The sequence below is a fragment of the Lepidochelys olivacea genome (assembly GCF_965140295.1).
Source record: "Lepidochelys olivacea isolate rLepOli2 genome assembly, chromosome: 1".
Taxonomy (NCBI): Eukaryota; Metazoa; Chordata; order Testudines; family Cheloniidae; genus Lepidochelys; species Lepidochelys olivacea.
This window is the reverse complement of record NC_140411.1, coordinates 40,744,626-40,767,887: the sequence shown is the minus strand read 5'-3', so window position 1 is coordinate 40,767,887 and position 23,262 is coordinate 40,744,626. Positions and strand designations below refer to the sequence as shown.

Below are 23,262 nucleotides of genomic sequence, written 5' to 3'. Positions count from 1 at the left end.
TGTTGATGAGTCCCTTCAAGTTCAGAATTGGATGCCACCCTACCCTCAGATAAAAACTTTTTCCTCTGTAGAGGATAGGAATATATTGTGTGTCTTGGAACTGTAGAAGTGACTCCACCCCCAGTTGTAACAGCCTTTCATGAGAGGTGTCCCTCAAAATGGATGGGGAAGGGAAGACTGGGAATACATGTAGCATGGAACTGTAGAGAATAGCCAAATGAGAAACTCTAGGATCCTTTGGCTTGTTATCAGGTTTCGTGACTCCCTGAGAAACAAAAGGCTATTACAATAGGGGGAAGGAAGAGTGCAGATCCTTTAAACTGGTCAAGTGTGGTTTGGCTGCAGATGCAGAGTGGGGCAAAGCAATAGCAGACAAAGCGTCTGTTTCTGCAACTGCTGCCTTTTTCTTCGGCGCTTTGAGGTTCTCTGCGGAAAGAGAAAACATATAGATATTCTTTGCTTAGAGCAGGTGAGAGATCTCCATGTTTCCTCTTACAGGCCAAAGTATAAGCCGCAAAACAATGGAGTGTGGCCCAGGAATCTTCAGCTAATGAGACGGCACTATCAATTTTTGGGCTGAAAAGGTCTGGGCCCTCAAAAAGAAGATCCTCCACTGTCAACTGTACCTCTTTGGGATATCAGAACTGTATGGCCAGGATGCCCTTCAAATGACCAATGACATGCCATGGAACAATATACAGTATCAGCAGCATCAAGAGACACTGAAAGTGATGTTCTGGTGATTAACTGGGCTTCTGTATCAAAAGATTTAATCTTCACACTTTCTCTTGTGGGAGTAAATTAATTAAATCTGAGAGTTTATAGTAGGTTAAAAGAGTCATACCACAATAGTAATCATAGAAGTGTAGGACTGGAAGGGACCTCAACAGGTCATTTAGTCCAGTCTCCTGCACTTGAGGCAGGATTATGTAATAACTAGACCATTCCTGACAGGTGTTTGTTTAATCTGTTTTTAAAAACCTCCAATGATGAAGTTCCAGTGCTTAAATACCCTGACAGTGAGGAATTTTTTCCTAATGTCCAACCTAAACCTTCCGTGCTGCAATTTAAGCCCATTGCTTCTTGTCCTATCCTCAGAGGTTAAGGAGAACAATTTTTCTCTCTCCTTGTAACAGCCTTTTATGTGTTGAAAACTGTTATCTTGTCCCTCCTCAGTCTTCTCTTCCCCAGACTAAACAAACCCAGCCTATGTACCGGGGGAAGGAGACCAAAGCCCTCCAGTAAGTGGGATACCGGGAGGAAGCATGAGCAGGAATGCGTGAGAGGGGAGGGCTCCTGCCTCATACTGAGAAAGAGGGGCTATCAGCAGGTTATCTCAAGTGCCTATACACAAATGTACGAAGCCTGGGAAACAAGCAGGGAGAACTGGAAGTCCTGGCAAAGTCAAGGAATTATGATGTGATTGGAATAACAGAGACTTGGTGGGATAACTCACATGACTGGAGTACTGTCATGGATGGATATAAGCTGTTCAGGAAGGACAGGCACGGCAGAAAAGGTGGGGGAGTTGCACTGTATGTAAGAGAGCAGTATGACTGCTCAGAGCTCAAGTATGAAACTGCAGAAAAACCTGAGAGTCTCTGGATTAAGTTTAGAAGTGTGAACAACAAGGGTGATGTCGTGGTGGGAATCTGCTATAGACCACCGGACCAAGGGGATGAGGTGGACGAGGCTTTCTTCTCGCAACTCGCAGAAGTTACTAGACCGCACGCCCTGGTTCTCATGGGAGACTTCAATCACCCTGATATTTGCTGGGAGAGCAACACAGCGGTGCACAGACAATCCAGGAAGTTTTTGGAAAATGTAGGGGACAATTTCCTGGTGCAAGTACTGGAGGAACCAACTAGGGGCAGAGCTCTTCTTGACCTGCTGTTCACAAACAGGGAAGAATTAGTAGGGGAAGCAAAAATGGATGGGAACCTGGGAGGCAGTGACCATGAGATGGTCAAGTTCAGGATCCTGACACAAGGAAGAAAGGAAAGCAGCAGAATACGGACCCTGGACTTCAGAAAAGCAGACTTTGACTCCCTCAGGGAGCTGATAGGCAAGATCCCCTGGGAGAATAACATGAGGGGGAAAGGAGTCCAGGACAGCTGGCTGTATTTTAAAGAATCCTTATTGAGGTTACAGGGACAAACCATCCCGATGTGTAGAAAGAATAGTAAATATGGCAGGCGACCGGCTTGGCTTAACAGTGAAATCCTTGCTGATCTTAAATACAAAAAAGAAGCTTACAAGAAGTGGAAGATTGGACAAATGACCAGGGATGAGTATAAAAATATTGCTCGGGCATGCAATGCAGGAGTGAAATCAGGAAGGCCAAATCACACCTGCAGTTGTAGCTACCGAGAGATGTTAAGAGTAACAAGGGTTTCTTCAGGTATGTTAGCAACCAGAAGAAAGTCAAGTAAAGTGTGGGCCCCTTACTGAATGAGGGAGGCAACCTAGTGACAGAGGATGTGGAAAAAGCTAATGTACTCAATGCTTTTTTTGACTCTGTCTTCACAAACAAGGTCAGCTCCCACACTACTGCACTGGGCAGCACAGCATGGGGAGGAGGCGACCAGCCCTCTGTGGAGAAAGAAGTGGTTCGGGACTATTTAGAAAAGCTGGACGTGCACAAGTCCATGGGGCCGGATGCGCTGCATCCGAGAGTGCTAAAGGAGTTGGCGGATGTGATTGCAGAGCCATTGGCCATTATCTTTGAAAACTCATGGCGATCGGGGGAGGTCCCAGACGACTGGAAAAAGGCTAATGTAGTGCCCATCTTTAAAAAAAGGGAAGGAGGAGGATCCTGGGAACTACAGGCCAGTCAGCCTCACCTCAGTCCCTGGAAAAATCATGGAGCAGGTCCTCAAGGAATCAATTCTGAAGCACTTAGAGGAGAGGAAAGTGATCAGGAATAGTCAGCATGGATTCACCAAGGGCAAGGCATGCCTGACTAATCTAATTGCCTTCTATGACGAGATAACTGGCTCTGTGGATGAAGGGAAAGCAGTGGACGTGTTGTTCCTTGACTTTAGCAAAGCTTTTGATACGGTCTCCCACAGTATTCTTGCCAGCAAGTTAAAGAAGTATGGGCTAGATGAATGGACTAGAAGGTGGATAGAAAGCTGGCTAGATTGTCGGGCTCAACGGGTAGCGATCAATGGCTCATTTTCTAGTTGGCAGCTGGTATCAAGTGGAGTGCCCCAAGGGTCGGTCCTACGGCCGGTTTTGTTCCATGTCTTCATAAATGATCTGGAGGATGGTGTGGATTTCACCCTCAGCAAGTTTGCAGATGACACTAAACTGGGAGGAGAGGTAAATATGCTGGAGGGTAGGGATAGGATACAGAGGGACCTAGACAAATTGGAGGATTGGGCCAAAAGAAATCTGATGAAGTTCAACAAGGACAAGTGCAGAGTCCTGCACTTAGGACAGAAGAATCCAATGCACCGCTACAGACTAGGGACCTAATGGCTTGGCAGCAGTTCTGCAGAAAAGAACCTAGGGGTTACAGTGGACGAGAAGCTGGATATGAGTCAACAGTGTGCCCTTGTTGCCAAGAAGGCAATTGGCATTTTGGGATGTATAAGCAGGGGCATTGCCAGCAGATCAAGGGACGTGATCGTTCCCCTCCATTCGACACTGGTGAGGCCTCATCTGGAGTACTGTGTCCAGTTTTGGGCCCCACACTACAAGAAGGATGTGGAAAAATTGGAAAGAGTCCAGCGGAGGGCAACAAAAATGATTAGGGGACTGGAACACATGAGTTATGAGGAGAGGCTGAGGGAACTGGGGATGTTTAGTCTATGGAAGAGAAGAATAAGGGGGGATTTGATAGCTGCTTTCAACTACCTGAAAGGGGGTTCCAAAGAGGATGGTTCTAGACTGTTCTGAGTGGTAGCAGATGACAGAACAAGGAGCAATGGTCTCAAGTTGCAGTGGGGGAGATTTAGGTTGGATATTAGGAAAAACTTTTTCACTAGGAGGGTGATGAAACACTGGAATGCGATACCAAGGGGGTGGTGGAATCTCCTTCCTTTGAGGTTTTTAAGGTCAGGCTTGACAAAGCCCTGGCTGGGATGATTTAGTTGGGGATTGGTCCTGCAGGGGGTTGGACTAGATGACCTCCTGAGGTCCCTTCCAACCCTGATATTCTCTGATTCTATGATTTCTGCTGTCCTGCCAGATGGTTGCTAGCTTAAGAGCCCTATTTTTGAACCCATTTGTTATATATAGATTGAAACAGATTACAGAATTGCTTTAAACTAAACTGTTTTGCTTTCCAATCCTACTATTAAATGAATCACTCACACTCTTTCTGCTTTTAGGCAGCCTGTGAATACAAAATAATTACAAAACGGCACTTAAATTACATATTTAGAATACAGAAAACAAAAGTCAACAAGTTCATTCTTATAAGTGAATATCTAACGCTACTAACTATCACTAACTATCTAACGCTAACAAACTATCACTGTGAACCCAAAATTGAATTCCCAAATACTGGCTTGATGTACAAGAGTATCCTTTATTCCATGTACTATTAATTAGTATATTAATTTTAGTAACTACCGAAAGTCTTCAAATTTAGTGTTTACTCACTGGCACTGTTTTATAGAGCTGACATGGTATACAAAATGTAGGTATGTCAGCATACAACACAACTGGATAGAGATGACACTGAGGGATCTTCTCAATGTAGCCATAGTCCACATACTGCACCTATATAAAATAAATAAATGTCTGAAAAATTACTTTTCTAAAAATGCTCCTTCTTAGAACAAAATCATTCTCTTGTAAACAGTCAATTTCTTTTCTCTAAAAAACATATGGTGTCTCAGAGCTGGAGGTGGGGCTGGGTTGGGTCGGGTCCAAAGAACAAGGGCCACCCATACCTTCTTCAGGCTGATGTAAAGGGGGAATCTCCCCAGACAGACGTTGTTCCTGCCTTCATGGCTTCCTTCTTGAGAAATTTATGGAACCTAAATTTCCTAGACTGTTCAGTCTTACTCAGGAATGACCTGCAGATACTGCCCTTGAAAGGGACATGTTCTTCCCCTGAGTACTATAAACAGGTGTTGTTGCAGTTTGATCAGAATCATCTTGTGGCACTTATTGCAGCTTTTAAAGCCAGGGATCGCTAGCATACTCCCCATAATTACTGGAGGGTCGGGGGAACGAGGGGCGTACGGTAGCAGTTTCCCAGCAGAGCTGTTTTGGGAGTGGGGCAAGATAAGGAACCAGACCCCTAGTAAGCTAGTTCCTAACTAACTGTACTCAGAACTAAGAGGCTTTAACAACTTTAAAAACTATTTATAGTGTGAAGTTGGAAAAAGTCAGCATGGACAATGAAGCTCTGTCCTAAAGCACAAACGGTAATAAAGAACTAAGATGGTAGCAGTCTGGCACCCCCCTTTATTCCCTTGGTGCAGAACGTGAGCAGAGTAGGGGTGCATGCATGGACTACATGGACACTGCTAAAGAAGATTCTTCAGTCCTGGGCACATGGAATATATATACAACCTAAAGTACATTATACATAAGGATAAATGCTTGAAGAACTGAATAGATAGTTCAGGCTAACTATCATTAAGACAAAGAGTCATGCCAAAAGTTAGGGGTCAGATAAAAGGAACATGCCTACTTGGAGAACATACATTGAAACACAATAATAGTAATATCAGCAATTCATTCAGGATATGATCATTATGAAACATTTTACTTTTTAAAAATAGATTACTTATTTTGAAAAGGTGACCACATTCAAGAGAGGAAGAAATCCATAAGTAAGCCACAATTACAAAGTTTCTATGCTCTTAGGAGAGCTGTTTTACTATAGCCAGCAAAACCAAAAAAAGGAAATGTTACTCACCCTGTGCAGTAACTGTAGTTCGAGATGTGTGTCCTTATGAGTGCTGCATTTCAGATGCATATATGCCTCTCATGCTCTCAACTGTAGAGTTTTAGTTAGCAGTTCATTCGGCCTGTTCACCTATCCTGTGCTTCCTCATGGCATACACTGAGGCTACACAAGGCTGTGTGGATGAACCACCTTCAGTTCCTTCTCTACTCAGTCACCACCTAGAGCAGTGGCTCTCAAGCTTTCCAGACTACTGTACCCCTTTCAGGAGTCTGATTTGTCTTGTGTACCCCCAAGTTTCACCTCACTTAAAAACTACCTGCTTACAAAATCAGACAAAAATACAGAAGTGTCATAGCATACTAACACTGAAAAATTGCTTACTTTCTCATTTTGCCATATAATTATAAAATAAATCAACTGGGATATAAATATTGTACTTCTACTTCAGTGTATAGTATATAGAGCAGTATAAATGAGTCATTGTGTGAAATTTTAGTTTGTACTGACTTTGCTTGTGCTTTTTATATAGTCTGGTGTAAAAATTAGAAAAATACCTAGAGGAGTTGATGTACCCCAGAAGGTCTCTGCGTATCCACAAGGGTACACATATCCCTGATTGAGAACCACTGCTCTAGAGAACAACCAAAGAAAAGGGGAAGGAGGGTGCATGGTGGTGCACCCATAGGGGGACAAATCTCAAAGAACTTCAATTAATGCACAGGGTGAGTAACATTTCCTTCTTCAAGTAGTGACCCTACAGGTGCTCCACTTCAGGTGATTTCTGAGCAGTATCCCTTGAAGTAAGGGGGGGATGGAGAGAGGGAGGCTTTGTAACAGGATCTAGAATTGAAGGTAGTACTGCCAAGCGGCACATCAGATCTGATGGTAGCTTAGGATGAGTGAAAGGGGAACTGATTCTGGATGCAGGTACTGACTGTAGTAGGAAGAGAGCCTGAGACATAAGCCCTTTATCAGTGGCCTGGTATGAGGCCTGAGACCTGGGCTAAAGTAGTAGTCAAAGCTTTGCTAATATAAAGCAAGGTCAGCAAGGGACACGCTCACAGAGCCTGGCAAGAACAGAGCTGGTATTGCAAAAACACACACTTTCCTAAGGAAGGCCAGGCACAGGACACTCACAAAAATACATTCTGGAAGGAACACCCCGATACCAAGTATGGTACAACCCCTTCTCCCCCAAATATAACAGAAACACGCTGACCCATCTTAAAGATAAGGTCAGAATGACAGCATGATGGATAGAGATGTTTCGATCGAACCAACATGTACAAGGTGATGGATGGCACCTAGGTACGTCAGATAGTGGCACCTAGCTATGTTAGAGGGGCAATATGTAACTTGTTTGTATCGGTGTATAAAGAGGTATTTCAGAGGGAGTGTTTTTGGCCAGCCGAGGAGGGAACGGAAAGTCCCACCATTCACTGAGCTGCATCCATTGTCAAGGGCATACATGTCTTAGTATACTCGTAGAGTCTGCCAGGCGCTATTACCGTACTTAGTCAACAATAAACCTGGCCACGTGCCTTCATGACTTAACAGATCTTGTGGTCACTGGGCGGTTTGCTCAAGGTCTGCTGTGCCAGCTACCTGCGAAGAGCTGGGGTGGCATACAGAGAGAATGCACGCAGCCAAACATCTATCAACACTGATGACCACACCAGTGTACAATTGCTTCCAATTCTGTGGGTAAGTAGGGAGAAATGAAGTTATTCTACTGTTTAATAACAGCTGCTATACCGCCGTAGAGCAGGAAATCTCTATTCCCAAGAACCATTCAGGAGCCACACCCTGAGGCGCAGAACTGCCAGGCTACGGTGTAAAGTGTGACCTGCATCCTGAGACAGGATATGAGGAATGTTGTGCTTGATCAACAGTTGGACACAGTTGACACAGGTAAGGGTATCAAGCTTGTCTCAGCCAGAGAATAGACAATTCCTCACCAACTTGGGAAGCAGCAGAGCATAACCTGGCATGGATTGATCACAATGGTAAAAGCAGCCATATGGCCCAAGAGTTTAAGATAGATCCTTACTGTGGTTTGAGAGCTCCTCTGAATTGTCCCTACCAGCCCTGATGGAGTCACAAATCTGTCTAAAGGGAGGTACACTCTGGCTGTCATGGATTCCAGATACGCTCCTATAAACTGTATCCTTTGTACTGGTACTAATGTGGATTTCTTTACGTTCAGCTGTAGACCCAACTCATGAAACAGAGCAAGGGCCTTCTGGGTGGAAGATAGTGTCTTGACAGAATGATCTTTGACCAGGCTTGAAAGAATGGTCTTTGAGTTACCGGAAGGCAACAATTACTTCCTTCCAAAGGTAAACCGCCACTACTGCTAGAACCTTTGAATATATCCTTAGATCCCACAGACAGGCTGAGCACTTGGTACTGGAAATGATCTTGGTCTATGATAAATTGTAGGTATTTCCACTATGATGGGTGTATGTTTATATTGATGTAGGAGTCTTGTAGGTGGAGAGATGAAAATCAGTCCCCTTCCTCTAGTGAAGTAATTATAGTAGCCAGAGTCACCATCCTGAATTTTTGGGGTTTCACAAACTTGTTAATATGTCTGAGATTGAAGATCAGCTTCCAACCGGCATCCTTCTTTGGTACTAGGAAGTATTGAGTAGAACTGTCTGCCCCTGCAAGGGAAAGGAACCTGTTCTACTGCTCCTAACTGGAGGAGTCCACCTTTTGCCTTTGTAAAAGCTCGTGAGAGGGTTCCCTGAAGAGGGATGGGGACTGGGAGGTGGAAGGGTTACTGGGCAACAAAATGGCAGATGAAATTCAGTGCTTACCAGTGCAAAGTAGTACATACTGGAAAAATAAAATTCCAAATACACATACAAAAGGATGGGGTCTAGCTGTTACTACTCAAGAAAGATCTTTGAGTCATTGAATCTAGTTCTCTGAAAATGTCTGCTTAATGTGCAGCAGCAGTCAAAAAAGCTAACAATGTTAGGAACCATTATGAAGGGGCTAGATAAGTGAAAACATCATAACACCACTATATAAATCCATGGTCTACCCACACCTTGAATACTGCATGTAGTTTGTTCACCCCATCTCAAAACAGGTATATTAGAATTGGAGGATAGGTCCACCAATGGCTATTAGCCAACATGGTTAGGGATGCAAGCCCATGCTCTGGGTATCCCTAAACTTCCAACTGTCAGAGGTTGGGACTGGATGACATGGGATGGATCACTTGATAACTCCCTGTTCTGAACATTCACTCTGAAGCATCTGGCACTGGCCACTGTTGGAAGACAGGATATTGAGCTATATGGACCATTGGTCTGACCCATTATGGCCGTCTTGTGCTTTTATGAACATTCACTTATACCATTTGTCATGAAGAAAAAAAAATCAAACTTACCCTGATTGTACCACCACCAACTTCTATAACTTTACCTCGATACCACATGATATCCGATCCTCTTACAACACAAGCTTCTTCCTTTTTCCAACAATATGGTTCCAGAAGACCAAGACATTTGAAGTTATTTTGTATATCAGTCATCAATTTGTTTAGTTCACTTTCTGAACAAGAATTGGGTAAAAGAGAAAATGAAATTCAAAAAATGGATTTCAAATTATTTATAGGTGCAAATAACTGTTTTAACCACTACATATACAGTTATACTAGGCTGGGGCTGTAGAACAATAATACAGAGGTTAAACTATACAGCTTTTCACATTTTAATTTCCAAATATCTTCCAACTAGGTTGTGAATCTTACTTATTGCAAGTCCTTATAATTCCATTGTGTTGGAATAATAGTGGCAAATTAAGAGGTTATATTATGGAAAATATATTTTCCATATTTTAAACCACCTAACGCTATCTAATGACAATGGCTGAAATAACTTCTAAGCCAATTTCATACTTAGTTATACAAATTCTTAAAAGAAGAGAAAATAGGATTTACATTATATCAGGATAAAACATGAAATCTAGTTTGATAAACCACACCCCTGAGAAAGTTACTGCTATTATTGAGAATATAAGGATAAATAGTCCAGGATTCTATCATGTTGGAAAGAAATCTAGGACTGCTTCTTTGTTTATTTGTAGAGTCTAACTGATTCCCAAACAGATAGCTTAGAGTTCTCAATGACAAATAAGTCAATACAGTAAACTTCGGCGCTTCCTGACATACAGAAGAACTCCAGGTGAACTGAAGAGCTACAGTTTCCAAAAGCATTCAGAGTAAATTTTAGGCACATAAGAATGCAGTTGAAGAGGGAATATTACAGAAGCAACAACTAATTCTGTAACTCTCTCTGAAGTGAAGAGTCTGAAAATAAGGCTTTGTGATTGCGTATCATTTTAACAAAACAAGGGGGAAGTTGATACAAATACAACTGTGACACAGCAGCAATGAACAAAAAGAGAGAAAGAGTTCCAGAGGAAGTAGCAATGACATTTTAGAGACTTACTTGACACTAACAGGTTTCCCCAAAAGTCCCTGAATTGTTTTACATACAAGTCATATCAACTATTGCAAAAGAAACAGAATCCTCAAATCTGGTCTGTGGGGAGTGGGAAGGGAGGATTATCAATTTTACTTTATTTTATAAAATCTGTATTTCTAATTTTGTAATCTGCAAATATGATCTTTAATAATTGAACAAAAAAATCTTTATTAAGACAACCAAGTGGTTAATTTTTTTGTAGCAGACAAAGTGTTATCTGGACACTGGGCAGATTAAAATGGATTTTTAATAAGCAATAGACTAGTATCAATTAGAAACACATAGATAGATTCATAGATATTAAGGTCAGAAGGGACCTTTATGATCATCTAGTCTGACCTCCTGCACAATGCAGGCCACAGAATCTCACCCACCCAGTCCTGCGATAAACCTCCCACCTATGTCTGAGCCACTGAAGTCCGCAAATCATGGTTTAAAGACTTCAAGGTGCAGAGAATCCTCCATACGAAAGATACTGAGTCAATTAAGCTGGAATTTTCAAAGGCACCTAAAAGAATTAAGCACCTAACTCCTACTGAAAGTCATTGTTATTTGGGCATATAACTACTTAAGGCTGGGATTTACAAAGAGGCCTAAAACTTTAAGATGTATTTTCACCTGATATTCAAGATGCAGTGTTACAATGTTCATTTCTTTTCCCAAATGCAGCATGACAGCTACTACTCTACATCTGTGATAAAGTACGAAGTCCAATAGCACATATAAAGCACTCAGACTGCTGTGAAGTAAAAATCAGAAATGGAAATGTGTCTTTTGTAGAAGGTGTCATCTTCCGGGTTGTTGGGTTTTTTTTGTGTATGATTTTTTTTTTAATGCCACAAGGACTTTTAACTTACAGACTACTTTTGCACAGATAACAGAGATGGTCAAAAGGAACTGGTCACATCCAAAGAATGGCACCTTCAGTGACCATGTATGCTCTAGTACTGCGCTCCTAGCTCAGCATTAGCAACTGAACCATAAAAACATGCATTTTTTGCAATTCAAAATCTTACCTAATGATTTGGGCATCATATAAATCGTTCCATCATCTCCAATACAGCTTATTATAGCCTGAAATTCTTTCATGTCAGGTATAATTGGAGGTTTATATTCTCCATCCATTCTTGACTCAAGCACTAGTTTCTTTGACTCATGTTCTGTAGGTTCATTAATAGAAAGAGTAACTTCTTTCTCTGGCACTAAACACTTTGGTGTACATTCAGTTTCTGAAATCAGCTCATTTAAACATAGACTCTCTTGCTTCAAAGGAACTTCAAGAGGTTTCTCAGGATCTGCATCTCTTATATCAATTTCATGAGTTCTATCAGATACAACACAAAATACGTCAAAAGATGAGAAACTCTGAAGCATGAAAGAGTAAGGTAATCTAAAGAAAAAGAAAAATGATCTAAGTTTGAAATTATAGCTATTCATTTTAACAAAACAGATATCAAAATATACTCACTCCATCAGCATAAGTAACTGCAATGTACATTAGACTGTGATGCGGATAATATGTTCGATCAAATGTAAATTTTAAAATGCAAATTTGTCTATAAAGCTTTCAGAAGAGAATGTAAGTTTTCTATTCCTGGGGGAATTCTGCACCAAAAAATTAAAAATTCTGCGCACAATATTTTAAAATTCTGCAAAATTCTGCATATTTTGTCAAAACAACACAATATAATCACACCAGTTTCAATTATTTTGGTAATTTATTTCAAAAATACCTGTCCGAAGTATGGCTGTAACAATACAGACAATGAAAAAGATTCAGGAAATGGTTTTTTTTTTTTGACAGAGTCCTTATTAGGCATATTAATACAGAACTCTGAGCAGGGTGGATAAAAATCAATGATTTTTTAAAAAAATAAATAAAAAACCCCAGGTTTTTATTTAAATTGGATTTTTTTTATTTAAATCAGATAGTTTTAATTAAGATACATTATAGCTCAAAGATATCTCATCATGGAATAGAGATTATAAATTTTAATTCTATAGTGTGAGAAAATATAGTCATGTAATGTTTAAGAGAAGTTTTGTAAATGAGTTCCAATAGTTCATGGATTAGGGACCCAATCTTATGGGGCTCCAGGGGCTTCTGTATAGATTATTTAGTTTAATCTTTCTATCTACCCAATGAGACTCAATGACTCAGTCTAGAAGATACCATCAGAGATGCTTAGTTTTGCAGTTCTCAAACTGTGAATTTGTGTCTCCAGAGAAAACATGCTTGTTAACGGTATTATTTTTTTAAACTAACTAACATATAGAGGTGAGAAATAACAGACCTCAACTCCATACTCCCTCTGCAAATTTGTGTACACAGAGTTAATCACTTATCTCTCTCTAAAAGTGCAAAATTTCAAAAAGTTCAATGAATGGAAGATTGTTGGGGGCAGAATAGATCTGGAAAAGCAGAAGTCTGAAGATAAATATGAAAAGGGAGGGACAGGCAGTAGAAGAAAAAGTGAAACTGTTTGAGCAGCATATTCCAGAAGTCTTGAGGTCTGAGTGTAGCCTTCATTGATTTGAGATCTACCATACCATTCTCTCACTAGAAGGGAAAACCTATAATGGCAGCAGGCTGTAAAAGAGATCCAGTTTGGGAATATTTTAATGAAGTTCCTCTACCTGTGGGTAAGACAGGCATGCATGCAAAATGCAAACAGTGCAACAAAGAAATGCAAGGCCTGGTTACCCAAATGAAACAACATCACGAGACGTGTTCCTTCTCAAGAGGAAGCTGCGTTGAAGATGATGAAAGGAATGTGTCTGAACATGCAGGATCTTCAAGTTGGTAAACTTTTTTATTTCATACTTCTTTCTTAAGGACTGCCTGCTTTCCTTCTTGAATTCTCATGTTTGAGGAAAAAAGATACTTGTTACTCTATAGTACTATCATTTTAGATGCAGTTGTGATAAAAAAATAGCTGAAATAGGCAGATCATCTTTTTACAATTTCACCTTTTCACCTGTCAGTAAATGCAATGAGTAATATTAAATGAGCAGTATGGTAATAATAATTAAATAACTGCATTGACTTATTTTGTTTAGGAGAATCCATCCTCAACATACAGGATTCTGAAGACTATTCACCTTCAAGATCACCATCATTTTCTATAGTTTCAGAGTTATCTGCCAATGACATTGTTTCAGTCACATCATGTATGTCACAGAGCCACAGTATATCTATCACCTGTAGCAAAAAGGAAAAAATAAATCTCCATCATCCAGAACCAACCATAGATAAGTTGGTGATAAGAACCAGCAGATTACAAAAAGAGGTAATTGATGAAAAAATTGCCTGGCTTGTTTATGCAACAACAAACTCTCCTTTCTGTATGATTGAGAACCCACGCTTCATTAACACGGTTGAGTCATTAAGACCAGGATACAGTCCACCCAACAAAGGAGATGTTGCAGGCAAATTGCTGGATAAAGTGTATGAAAGAGAAATTGAGCAGTGTGCAAACATCTACTCCTGGGGGAATTCTGCAATACTGAGTATGCACAAAGAAAAGGAGTACTTGTGGCACCTTAGAGACTAACAAATTGATTTGAGCATGAGCATGCACAGAATTCCCACCCCCCAAGAAAATACATTTCTGCCCCAGAAGTGATGCAGTTCTGCCTTTTTTCCCCACCAGGGGCCACTGTGGTGCCAGAACAGCTGGCTGTATTAATGCTGCTGGATGTTCTGGCACAACAGTGACCTCTGGTGGGCAAAAGGCAGAATGCAGCACTTCTTGGGCAGAAATATTTTTTGTGGAAAAAAATTCTGCGGGACACATGAATTCTGCGCATCTCCAGTGGCGCAGAATTCTCCCAGGAATAGCTTTTGTTTTACTTACAAAAGTAACTCAAATGCCACTCTGTATATGTCAACTTTGGAAGTAACCTAACGGAGAAGATCTGAAATAATGTAATATGAAAAAGAATATCCATACCTTTTGTTTCTGAAAGCCAGACCCTTTTTCATAAGATATTCAGAAATATTAATAAGCTGTCCTGCTTCATCGTTGCAAAAAATTTTCACAGGTAGTGGTTCAGATCCATCATTTTCCTGAAATAAATTTAAGATATGGAGGTTACTTATTGTAACTGGAAGTTGTTTGAGATCTCGTCCCTATCTGTATTCCACATGATGTAACTATGAGCACCAGTGTGCAGAAATTCTTCATAGCAGCGTCTGTTGACCTGTACGTGCTCCGTAGACCTCCTCGATCTCCCAACTCAGGGTATTAGAGTCAGTGTGGATCAATGTCTCTCCAATTCCTCCTTTTACCACAATCCCACAGGATCTGAAGCAGAGGGAATGGAGAACAGGCAGTGAAAAACAGATAGGGACCTCACAACTTGAAGAACTTCCATTACAGTAAGTAACTTCCATTTTTCCTTCGAATGATAGTCCCTATGTGTATTCCAGATGTGAGTGATTGTCAAGCGGTGCTCAGATTGGCGATGGGAGTGAGAAAGTTGGTAGCAAAGATGTCTCCAATACTGCAGATTTCATCACTGCATCTGCAGTTGAGGCATGAACTAAAGCATAGCTTGTTGTGAATGTGTAGATCAAGGGTGGGCAAACTCTTTGTCCTGAAGGCCACATCTGGGAATAGAAATTGTATGGCAAGCCATGAATGCTCACAAAAGTGAAGTTGGGGTGTGGGAGGGGGTGAGGGCTCTGGTTGGGGATGTGGGCTCCAGGGTGTGGCCAGAAATGATGAGTTCAGGGTTCGAGAGGGGGCTCTGGGCTGGGGAGTGGGCTGTGGGGGGCAAGGGGGCTCTGGCTGGTGGTGCTGGTTCTAGGGTGGAGCTGGGGATGAGGAGTTCAGGGTGTAGGAGGGTGCTCTGGGGTGGGACTAAGGGGTTCAGAGAGCAGGAAGGAGATCTGGGCTGGAGCAGGGGTGCAAGCTCTGGGGTGGGGCTGGGGATGAGGGGTTTGGGGTGCGGGAGGGTGCTCCAGGTTGGGATTGAGGGGTTCGGTGGGCAGGAGGTTGGGGTGCGGGGAGAAGCTCAGGGGTGCGGGCTCCGGGCGGTGCTTACCTCTAGTGGCTCCCAGAAGCAGCAGCATGTCCCTGCTCTGGCTCCATGGCTTCTGGGAGCCGTGTGGCGTGTCCCTCAACCCTGCGCTCTGGCTGGAGTGTGGCAAGCCCCAGACCCTGCTCCCAAGTGGGAGCTCAAGGGCCAGCTTAAAAGAGTTCGCGGGCTGTATCCAGCCCACGGGCCGTAGTATGCCCACCCCTGGTGTAGATGGAACTCCAGGTGTCCACCTTGCAAATGCCCTGCAGCGGAACGTCATATAGGGATGCTGTGATTGCATGGAGCGAGATCTTGCCGTTGTGGTGATAAAAAATCTCAGTGATTTCCTAATGGGTTTGGTTCTTTGTATGTAGAATGTCAAGCATGCTGGACAACGAGGGAGTGAAGTCTCTTGTCTTTAGTGGAAGCGGGGAAGTTTGGGACAAATACAATTAAGTGTACACTTTGATTGATGTGGAATTCAGAAACAATCTTGGGGAAAAACCTGGGGTATATGTGAAGAGAAACCTCTTCTTTGTTGAAAATGGTGTACGGAGAGTCCACCACGATGGCTCCAAGCTCGCTGACTCTCCTGGCTGAAGTGATATTCACTAAGAATGCTATCTTCATGGACAGGTGGGTCATGGAACTTGTCAGCATGGGTTTGAAAAGGAGACCTGTGAACATCAACAGGATGAAATTAAGGTCCCATTGAGATGTAGATTTGATCACTGGTGGGAAGGTACTGATTAGGTCTTTCATAAACCATATTGAAGCTGGAAGAGTAAAGATGGGGAAGGCACTAATTGCTGCGAGGTGTACTTGCAACGAACTAATAGAGACCTTAGGACTTCAGGGACAGGACACAGTCTAGGACAACGGTGATCCTTGCGGTGGCTGAAGAACGTTGGTGGAGTTGTGCAGAGACCAAAAAGGCATCCCCGTTTGACCAGATAGCAAGTTCTAGAAAAAGAACCTTTTATTAAGGTCTGTCTGGACAGGGGCCAAGCATGAGCATTCTATTTCCAAAGCCTATTCAAACACCAGGCCATGAAGAGGAGAGAGCCCAGACTGGGGTGCTTCACCCCCCCTCCCGCATCCTGGGTTAGGAAGAGTGGGAAAGGGTGGATCCTGATTGGAGGGCGGGCCAACATTGTTAGAAGTTCTGTGAACCAGAATTGTCTGAGCCAGTAGGGTGCTAAGAAAATGATGTTCATTCTGTCATGATTAAGGCTGTGAGTCTGTCACGGAAGTAACAGATTCCGTGACTTTCCGGGATCTCCATGACTTCTGCAAAGGCCAGTGCGGCTAGCCCAGGGGACACCTGAGCAGCTCAGGCAGCCCCTGGGCCAGCCGCACTGGCCACTGGTGGGGCAGTCTTGGCCCACCACGCCCCCCCTACCCCAGCAGTTTGGGTGTATGGGGCTTAGGGCTGGGGCAGACGGTTGGGGGGAGTGGGAGGGGTGAGGGCTCTGGGGGACGCTTACCTCGGGGGGCTCCCCAGAAGCAGCAACATGTCCTTCAGCTCCTAGGCAGAATTGTGACCAGGTAGCTTTGCACATTGCCTCCACCTGCATGTGCGGCCCCCACAGATCCCACTGGCCACAGTTCCTGGCCAATGGGAGCTGCGGAGACGGCACTCAGGGCGGAGGCAGCAGGCAGAGCCCACTGGCTGCACCTCCGCCCAGGAGCCAAGGGACATGTTGCCATTTCTGGGGAGCTGTGCGGAGCCAGGTAGGGAGCCTTCCAGCCCTGCCAACTCACCCTTCTAGCCCTGCCAACTCGCTCCCCACCTCTGGGGAAGAGGTGGGTCACATCAGTGGTGGTACACAGGTCTCAACCAATATGTCAAAAATTGCTGTTGGCCAGCAGCTGGGGGTAAGTAGGGGCAGTGGCAGTAGAGTGGGCAGAGAAGCAAGGCCTCTGAACCCTCTGGCATTTGCAAGTATGGTTGGCTGGGAGCTGATAATAAGGTGTATGAGGAGAGAGTGGCCCTGGTCTATAGACTGCCTCTGGTCTTTCCTCATGCAGCCTGGAGTATAAATCCCCAGAGAATGCCGAGTCACTCAAGTCCTTTAATGAATGCAAGGACTTGTCCATTATTTCATTAAAGAGATATGACTCATCAAAGGGGATGTCCTAGATGGTGTTCTGGACCTTCCTAGGAAACCCTGACAATTGCAGCCAAGAGTCCCTCCTCATAATTAAGCCTGTGGCCAGACTTCTGGAAGCTCTGTCTGCTGAATCTACTGTAGCTTGGAGAGCTACTTTTGCCACCATCTTCCCCTCAACTAAAAGGGACTTAGAAATTGGGCTCTGTCCCCTGTGGGAAGCTTGTCTATGAAGTCCTCAAGTCTGGAATAGTTATTAAAATTGTATTTCACTAAGAGATCTTCCCAGGAGATCCAGTCTCTGAGAGCCTTTATCTGTTGGGGTGGCCCTTTGACAAAGTGACCAAGCCCATTCTATAGTTGCCTGTGCCACCAGTGAGTTGGGGGCAGGGTGGGAAAACAAAAATTCACTTCCCTTAGCTGCAACAAAAACCTCTCTTTTTGGGTCTCTTTGGGGTAGAGGCACAGAATCCTGGGAGTGTGCCATCCCACTCTGGTCGGTTCTAGTATGGCCTCACTGATTGGGAGGGCCACCTTATTTTGTCCCTGAGGTTGCAGGATATCCAAGAGTTGGGTGGTCCTGGACCTCCTCTAGAGCAGAGACTCTCAAACTGGGGCGGGGGGGCACAGAATGTATTCTGGGTGGGTGGGGGGAATGAGAAGCTTTACAAAAAAAATCTTACTGTGCATATTTTACCCACAGCACTGAATAGGGATCTACTGAAAACACAGAGAAATCACACATTTTTCACGGATTGGTTAGGGCCTAAAGAGCAAATTTCGTGGATGTGTTCATACAGTTGTATATTCCAGGTCACCCTTACTTCTGCACTGCTGCTAGCAGCAGCAATACCTTCAGAGTGCCCAGCCAGCAGACACCACTCTCGGCTCTGCCTTCAGAGTTCCAGCTGTCAGTTGCTGGGGAGTATCCAGCGTTATCTGAAGCTGCAATAACTATCTTAATTCCTTTCTCCTCTACCTACTTAAGCAAAACAGCCTTTTCTTCTCTAGTTTACATAAAAAACAATGATCACGTCTTCAGGTAGAAGGGGATCTCCAGATAGCTCTCTCGAGCATCAAACCCAAGATGGAATAGTTCTGTTCCAAAACACAGGTGCACCCATCACACCAGTAACAGTGTGATGCCAGTAAGCTGTTTCTTACTTAAAATTTACATTACTATATACTTAAATGGCTCTGTTTGAATCCATGCCTTACTGTTTTTAATATTTAGTGAGACTTGCATGTTGCTTTTTTTTATTAACATATGTATTTGTGGGGGGGCATAAACTACTACAGGCATGAAGAAGGTGGGAATGCAATCAAATAAGTTTGAGAACCACTGGTCCAGTGGAGTTTGTAAGCCATTGACAATTCTTTGCAATAGCTCCTGAAACTGCCGATGGTCATCTGGCAGAGATGGCAAGGAAGGAGTGACCACTTCATCTGGGAATGATGAAGAAATGCCTGTCGGAACTGTTGGTACCTCTGGCTCCAAGTCCACCTCTTCCTTCTTGTACACCAACAGATCTGGTTGGCAGGAGGGACAGGAGCATTCCAACTCTCAAGAAGGACCTGAAAGCCTGCCATAAGGATCCTAGTGACTCCAATGAGACCAGAAAGAGGGATCAGCTGGTTGTGGGGAACCACAGGAGAATCAGTACCAGAGGTCCCTGGAACGTCATACCTGAAGGAATAGAGAGCATGACTCCTTGACTATCTCTGCAGAGATACTAGAGCAACTATCCCCGCTGACTCAAATGAGTCCGAAAACTGCTCCATCAGTAGGAGTGGGGATGTTGGTACTGGAGCACTCCTACCAGATGGGATGTCCTGGGATACCAATGTAGACACTTCCTCCAGAGTAATAAAATTCCTCAGGAGAACTAGGCCGGAGAGAAGTGGAGACTGTGGATAAAGGAGGAATATATCCTCCAGTGGTAAGTAAGTCTCCATATACCATTATGTCTGAGGGGTTCAGGCTGTCAACCCAGATGGATTGGGTGCATCTACAGCAGCTGGATGGTCTTCACATGAACAAGGTAGTACCAAAGATGGGCCTGGACCAGCTCCCGCAGGCTGAACTGGCAAATGTCTTTCCTTATGTTTCGGTACCAACGTGACTGATGGAACTGGCAGATCTTTCTTTCTATGTGCTTTGTCCTCCAACTTGGAGGTCTTTAGCAGAACTGGTTTGTTAGGTTCTGATCATGTCTCACTCAATCTGTACGGGTTTGGGGAGAAACCCTTATGCACAGTCCTTGATGGGGTAGTGGGAGGGTTGTCTGTCCTTATACCTATCAGATTACTCTCTATTCTCATGCGAAGTTCTGGATGACAAATCCTTGGTCTTAGGGACTGGAGACTCCGCTCCCAAGCACATGTTTGGAAGGGCTCTGCTGGTTAGCTGAAGCCAATGTACAGGGGACCTCCCTGGCCCAGATCAGAGAGGGGCTTTATAGCTTTCTCAGGCGAAGCTCCTGGAGTTCTTGAGTTCTGTGTGAAAAAGAGCAACTGCACTTTGCAGAGATATGCATTTCACCCAGACAGTAGTGGCAGCACTGACATTAATCATTGATGGAGAAATAGGGAGGGCAAGAGATGCAATTCTTGAATCCCAGGGCTGTGGGCATTGTCCTGGAGCCAGGGAGGGTTCCTCAATCAGGGAGAAAGAAAACTCTCTATACTAACAATACTATGAACTTTAACTCTTAAGCTAAGAAATATAACTATTTACCAATGTCTTTACAGGTTGTACAAAGAGTTGAAGGAGGACACAATTCTGCCTCAGGTTGCCCAGTGGTTAAGGAGGAACTGGAGAGGCATCAACCTGCACTGACTCTCATACCCTCAATTGGGAGCACAAGGAGATCTATGGCTCAAGTGCAGACAAATTGACAGTGCTCTGAAGAATTTCCGGACTCAGGTTCATGGCACACATGAGTGCCCTATGTGTGGAATACACATAGGGACCACCACTGGAAGAAGAATGTTTGTTATGCAACACAGATCCAATTCAAACCTTTTATTTTCCTAAAAATACTTCTTGTTTTCAGTTTTAACTCTTTACATGTCATATTAGCAGCCTGCCCAACCTTTTTGGTTAGGGCACTGCTCCCTATCGCAACCATTCATGACTTCTTCGTATCTTGCTCCTCTCAGCTCCTGGCTGCCAGAGAGACAGAGACCTGGATCCATTCTGACACTGCCTCTTGCAGCTGTCATCTCTTAGGGAGACCACTCATACTCTCCACCATGGTTCAGACCAGTGTGTGGATGTTGGATTTCCCCTCTCCCATTCCTGCTGCTTCCAATCCCTCCTTTTTCTCCCCTTCCCTCCTCTTTTGAGCAGCACTGCATCTGACTCTTCCTTCCTCTCCCCCCCGCAACCCCACTCCATGTTGCTGTCATTTACCAACCATTCAAGTAGTTCCCATTAGTCTTCCCCTTAGATTTTGAGTCCTGACTCTCTCTCCACCCCCGCTCCCACACTCATCCTTGGTCATTTCAACTTCCATATCGACGATCCATCTGAGCCCTTAGCTGCATGTTTCTTTGCCCACACTTCTTTTGACCTGCAGCCCTGACTCAACTGGCTGACTCATGAAAACAGCCATTCACTTGACTTGGTCTTCACCAATCACTGCTTTTTCTCTCTCTGAGCCTTCTGTTGCTGAGTTCCCCCTCTCTAACCATCACTTGGTCTCTATCAGCACACCCATCAGCCCCCCTCCCCATACGCCCTGTCATTAGGCTTTTCTATGATGACCTCTGATGACTTCTTGTCAACACTCAGCCCTCTCCTTCCTTTCTTCCCTGGATATGGGTTGCTGATTCCCTCCATCGCTCATGATACTGTACTGTTGACTCTTTAGCTTCCTCCCATCCTGGCTAACCCCCAGCCCAGTACACTACCAACACGGCTTCTACTCCTGTTCTCATGCTGTAGAGCATCTCTGGTGGAAATCCGAAGACCCTGCTGACTTCTTCAGTTACATATTTGTTCCCTCCTTTTTCAGTTCTGCTGTCCTCCTAGCTAAACAATTCTACTTCTCCAATTTAATTGATTCCCACGCCCACAATCCCAGACATATTTTTACCACCTTTGACTCATCCTCAACATTCTCTCCCCCCAGTTCTCTGTCTGCACAGGATCACACCAACATTTTCTAAGAGAAAAATGACAGAATACACTGATCTTCCCCCTTCTCAACCCTCTCCTTCTCCGCAGTCAGACACAAATTTCTCTTCAGCTCTCTTCCTGTTAATTAACCCCTCTACTTGCCCCAGTGACCCCATCCCACCTCCTTATCTCCCTCATGCTCATTCTCATCCTTTACGCTTCTCCTTACCCTTGCCATTATGCCATTCCTAAGGAGCTAATACACCCTTAAGAGAACTAGATATTTTGCATTCCCAGATATATGTATTAACGATCAACAACAGATCAAACATATCCCAGTTTGACTAAATGATCTAGAAAGGACAGATTCAAACTTCAAGATATGTCCTGAAATAGCAGCTTCAGTGAGCAACAACGAGCAAAACTCAAGTAGAAATGACAGCACATTTGTCTCCACCAGGTATGTTCCTGCAACTGGAGACTGATAATCTGTGCAAATTTCAACTAGCATGTTTGATTAATGAAAATGTGATATGTTTAAGTAACTAAAAAGGGGCAAACAAGCCTGGACAGGAATGTTACGTATATTTCTTATTTTGATTAAAGACCTGTACGATGATATTTGCTACAGCTCCAGTGAGGTAATAGGAGATACAATCACAAGCTGTTGCTGTCCACTGCTTGCTCCCACCAGCTGGTCTAAAATGGAAAAAATGAAAATCTGTTTTAGTGAAATAGAGAATATAGTTTTAATAAAGGTTGTCAAAGGTTGGATTTAAAAAAAAAACTACCCACCAGCAAGACTAAAAACTATCAAACCGCCCTTTCTAAGAAAAAAAATTATCCCAGTCAAATGAAAAGGAAGAGAAACAATAGTACCAGCTGCTCCACGATCAAAAAGCATTGTTAGATATTAAGGAGGAACACTAAAGTAGATTAAGATGGTCTCAAAAATAGAGAGAATTTGCAATATTTTAGTAGGAAACGCACTTCAGAAATCTGTTGAGTCAGCTATATTAATACAAGGTTGGATTTTCCCTCATTACTACAGGACACATGAGCTCAGATGTATTTGGTGGTTCCACTCTCACTCCAGAGGTGTCTTAGCTTACTCACTTGGGTAACAGGTGTTTGGCCTTCTCTCCCAATTCCTACAGCCTACAAGAGGGAAGAATCCTTCTGTCCCCCACCAACAGACCAGGAAAGAAAAGCCAAAATCCTCCCCTTGTATTTCCAAAAGATCCAGGTACTAAGTTGCCTAGGAAGACCAAACTTTACATACAGACAAGAAGCAAGCCAGGGAAGCCATGAGAACAAAGCATCTGTTCCCCCTGCCCAGTCCTGCAGTATGTAACTTAGTCCAAAACAAAGAACCTCTCCATCCATATCACAGTTAATGCTTTACTTGTATATGATCTGACATTAAAAAATACTTCATTAAAAAATTACAATGGCCCTACCACTATCTCACAGCATTATTCCAATATACAAGGAATAAATTACCTTATATCTACCAGTGAGCACTCCAGTGCTAGTGTCTCAATTGGCTTCAGCTTTTCATCAAGTTTTCTTAAACAGGTGATGTTCACTATTTCTTTAGCACCAAAATCATACAACACTACCTGTGAA

The 23,262-nt window shown here is 43.4% G+C and overlaps 1 protein-coding gene across 4 annotated transcripts in view; it reads right to left on the bottom strand.

Moving 5' to 3' along the window:
- The window catches only part of RNF17 (ring finger protein 17), a 203,371-nt gene that overhangs the window by 51,454 nt on the left and 128,655 nt on the right, over positions 1-23,262 (bottom strand). For all 4 annotated transcript variants that reach the window (XM_084633486.1, XM_084633487.1, XM_084633488.1 and 1 more), the window contains 6 exons: positions 23,137-23,255; positions 22,242-22,332; positions 14,328-14,443; positions 11,391-11,698; positions 9,276-9,439; positions 4,612-4,731 (listed from right to left, as the gene is read on the bottom strand). In XM_084633486.1, coding sequence (XP_084489612.1) covers positions 4,612-4,731; positions 9,276-9,439; positions 11,391-11,698; positions 14,328-14,443; positions 22,242-22,332; positions 23,137-23,255 — 918 coding nt within the window. The remainder of the gene's footprint in view (positions 1-4,611; positions 4,732-9,275; positions 9,440-11,390; positions 11,699-14,327; positions 14,444-22,241; positions 22,333-23,136; positions 23,256-23,262) is intronic.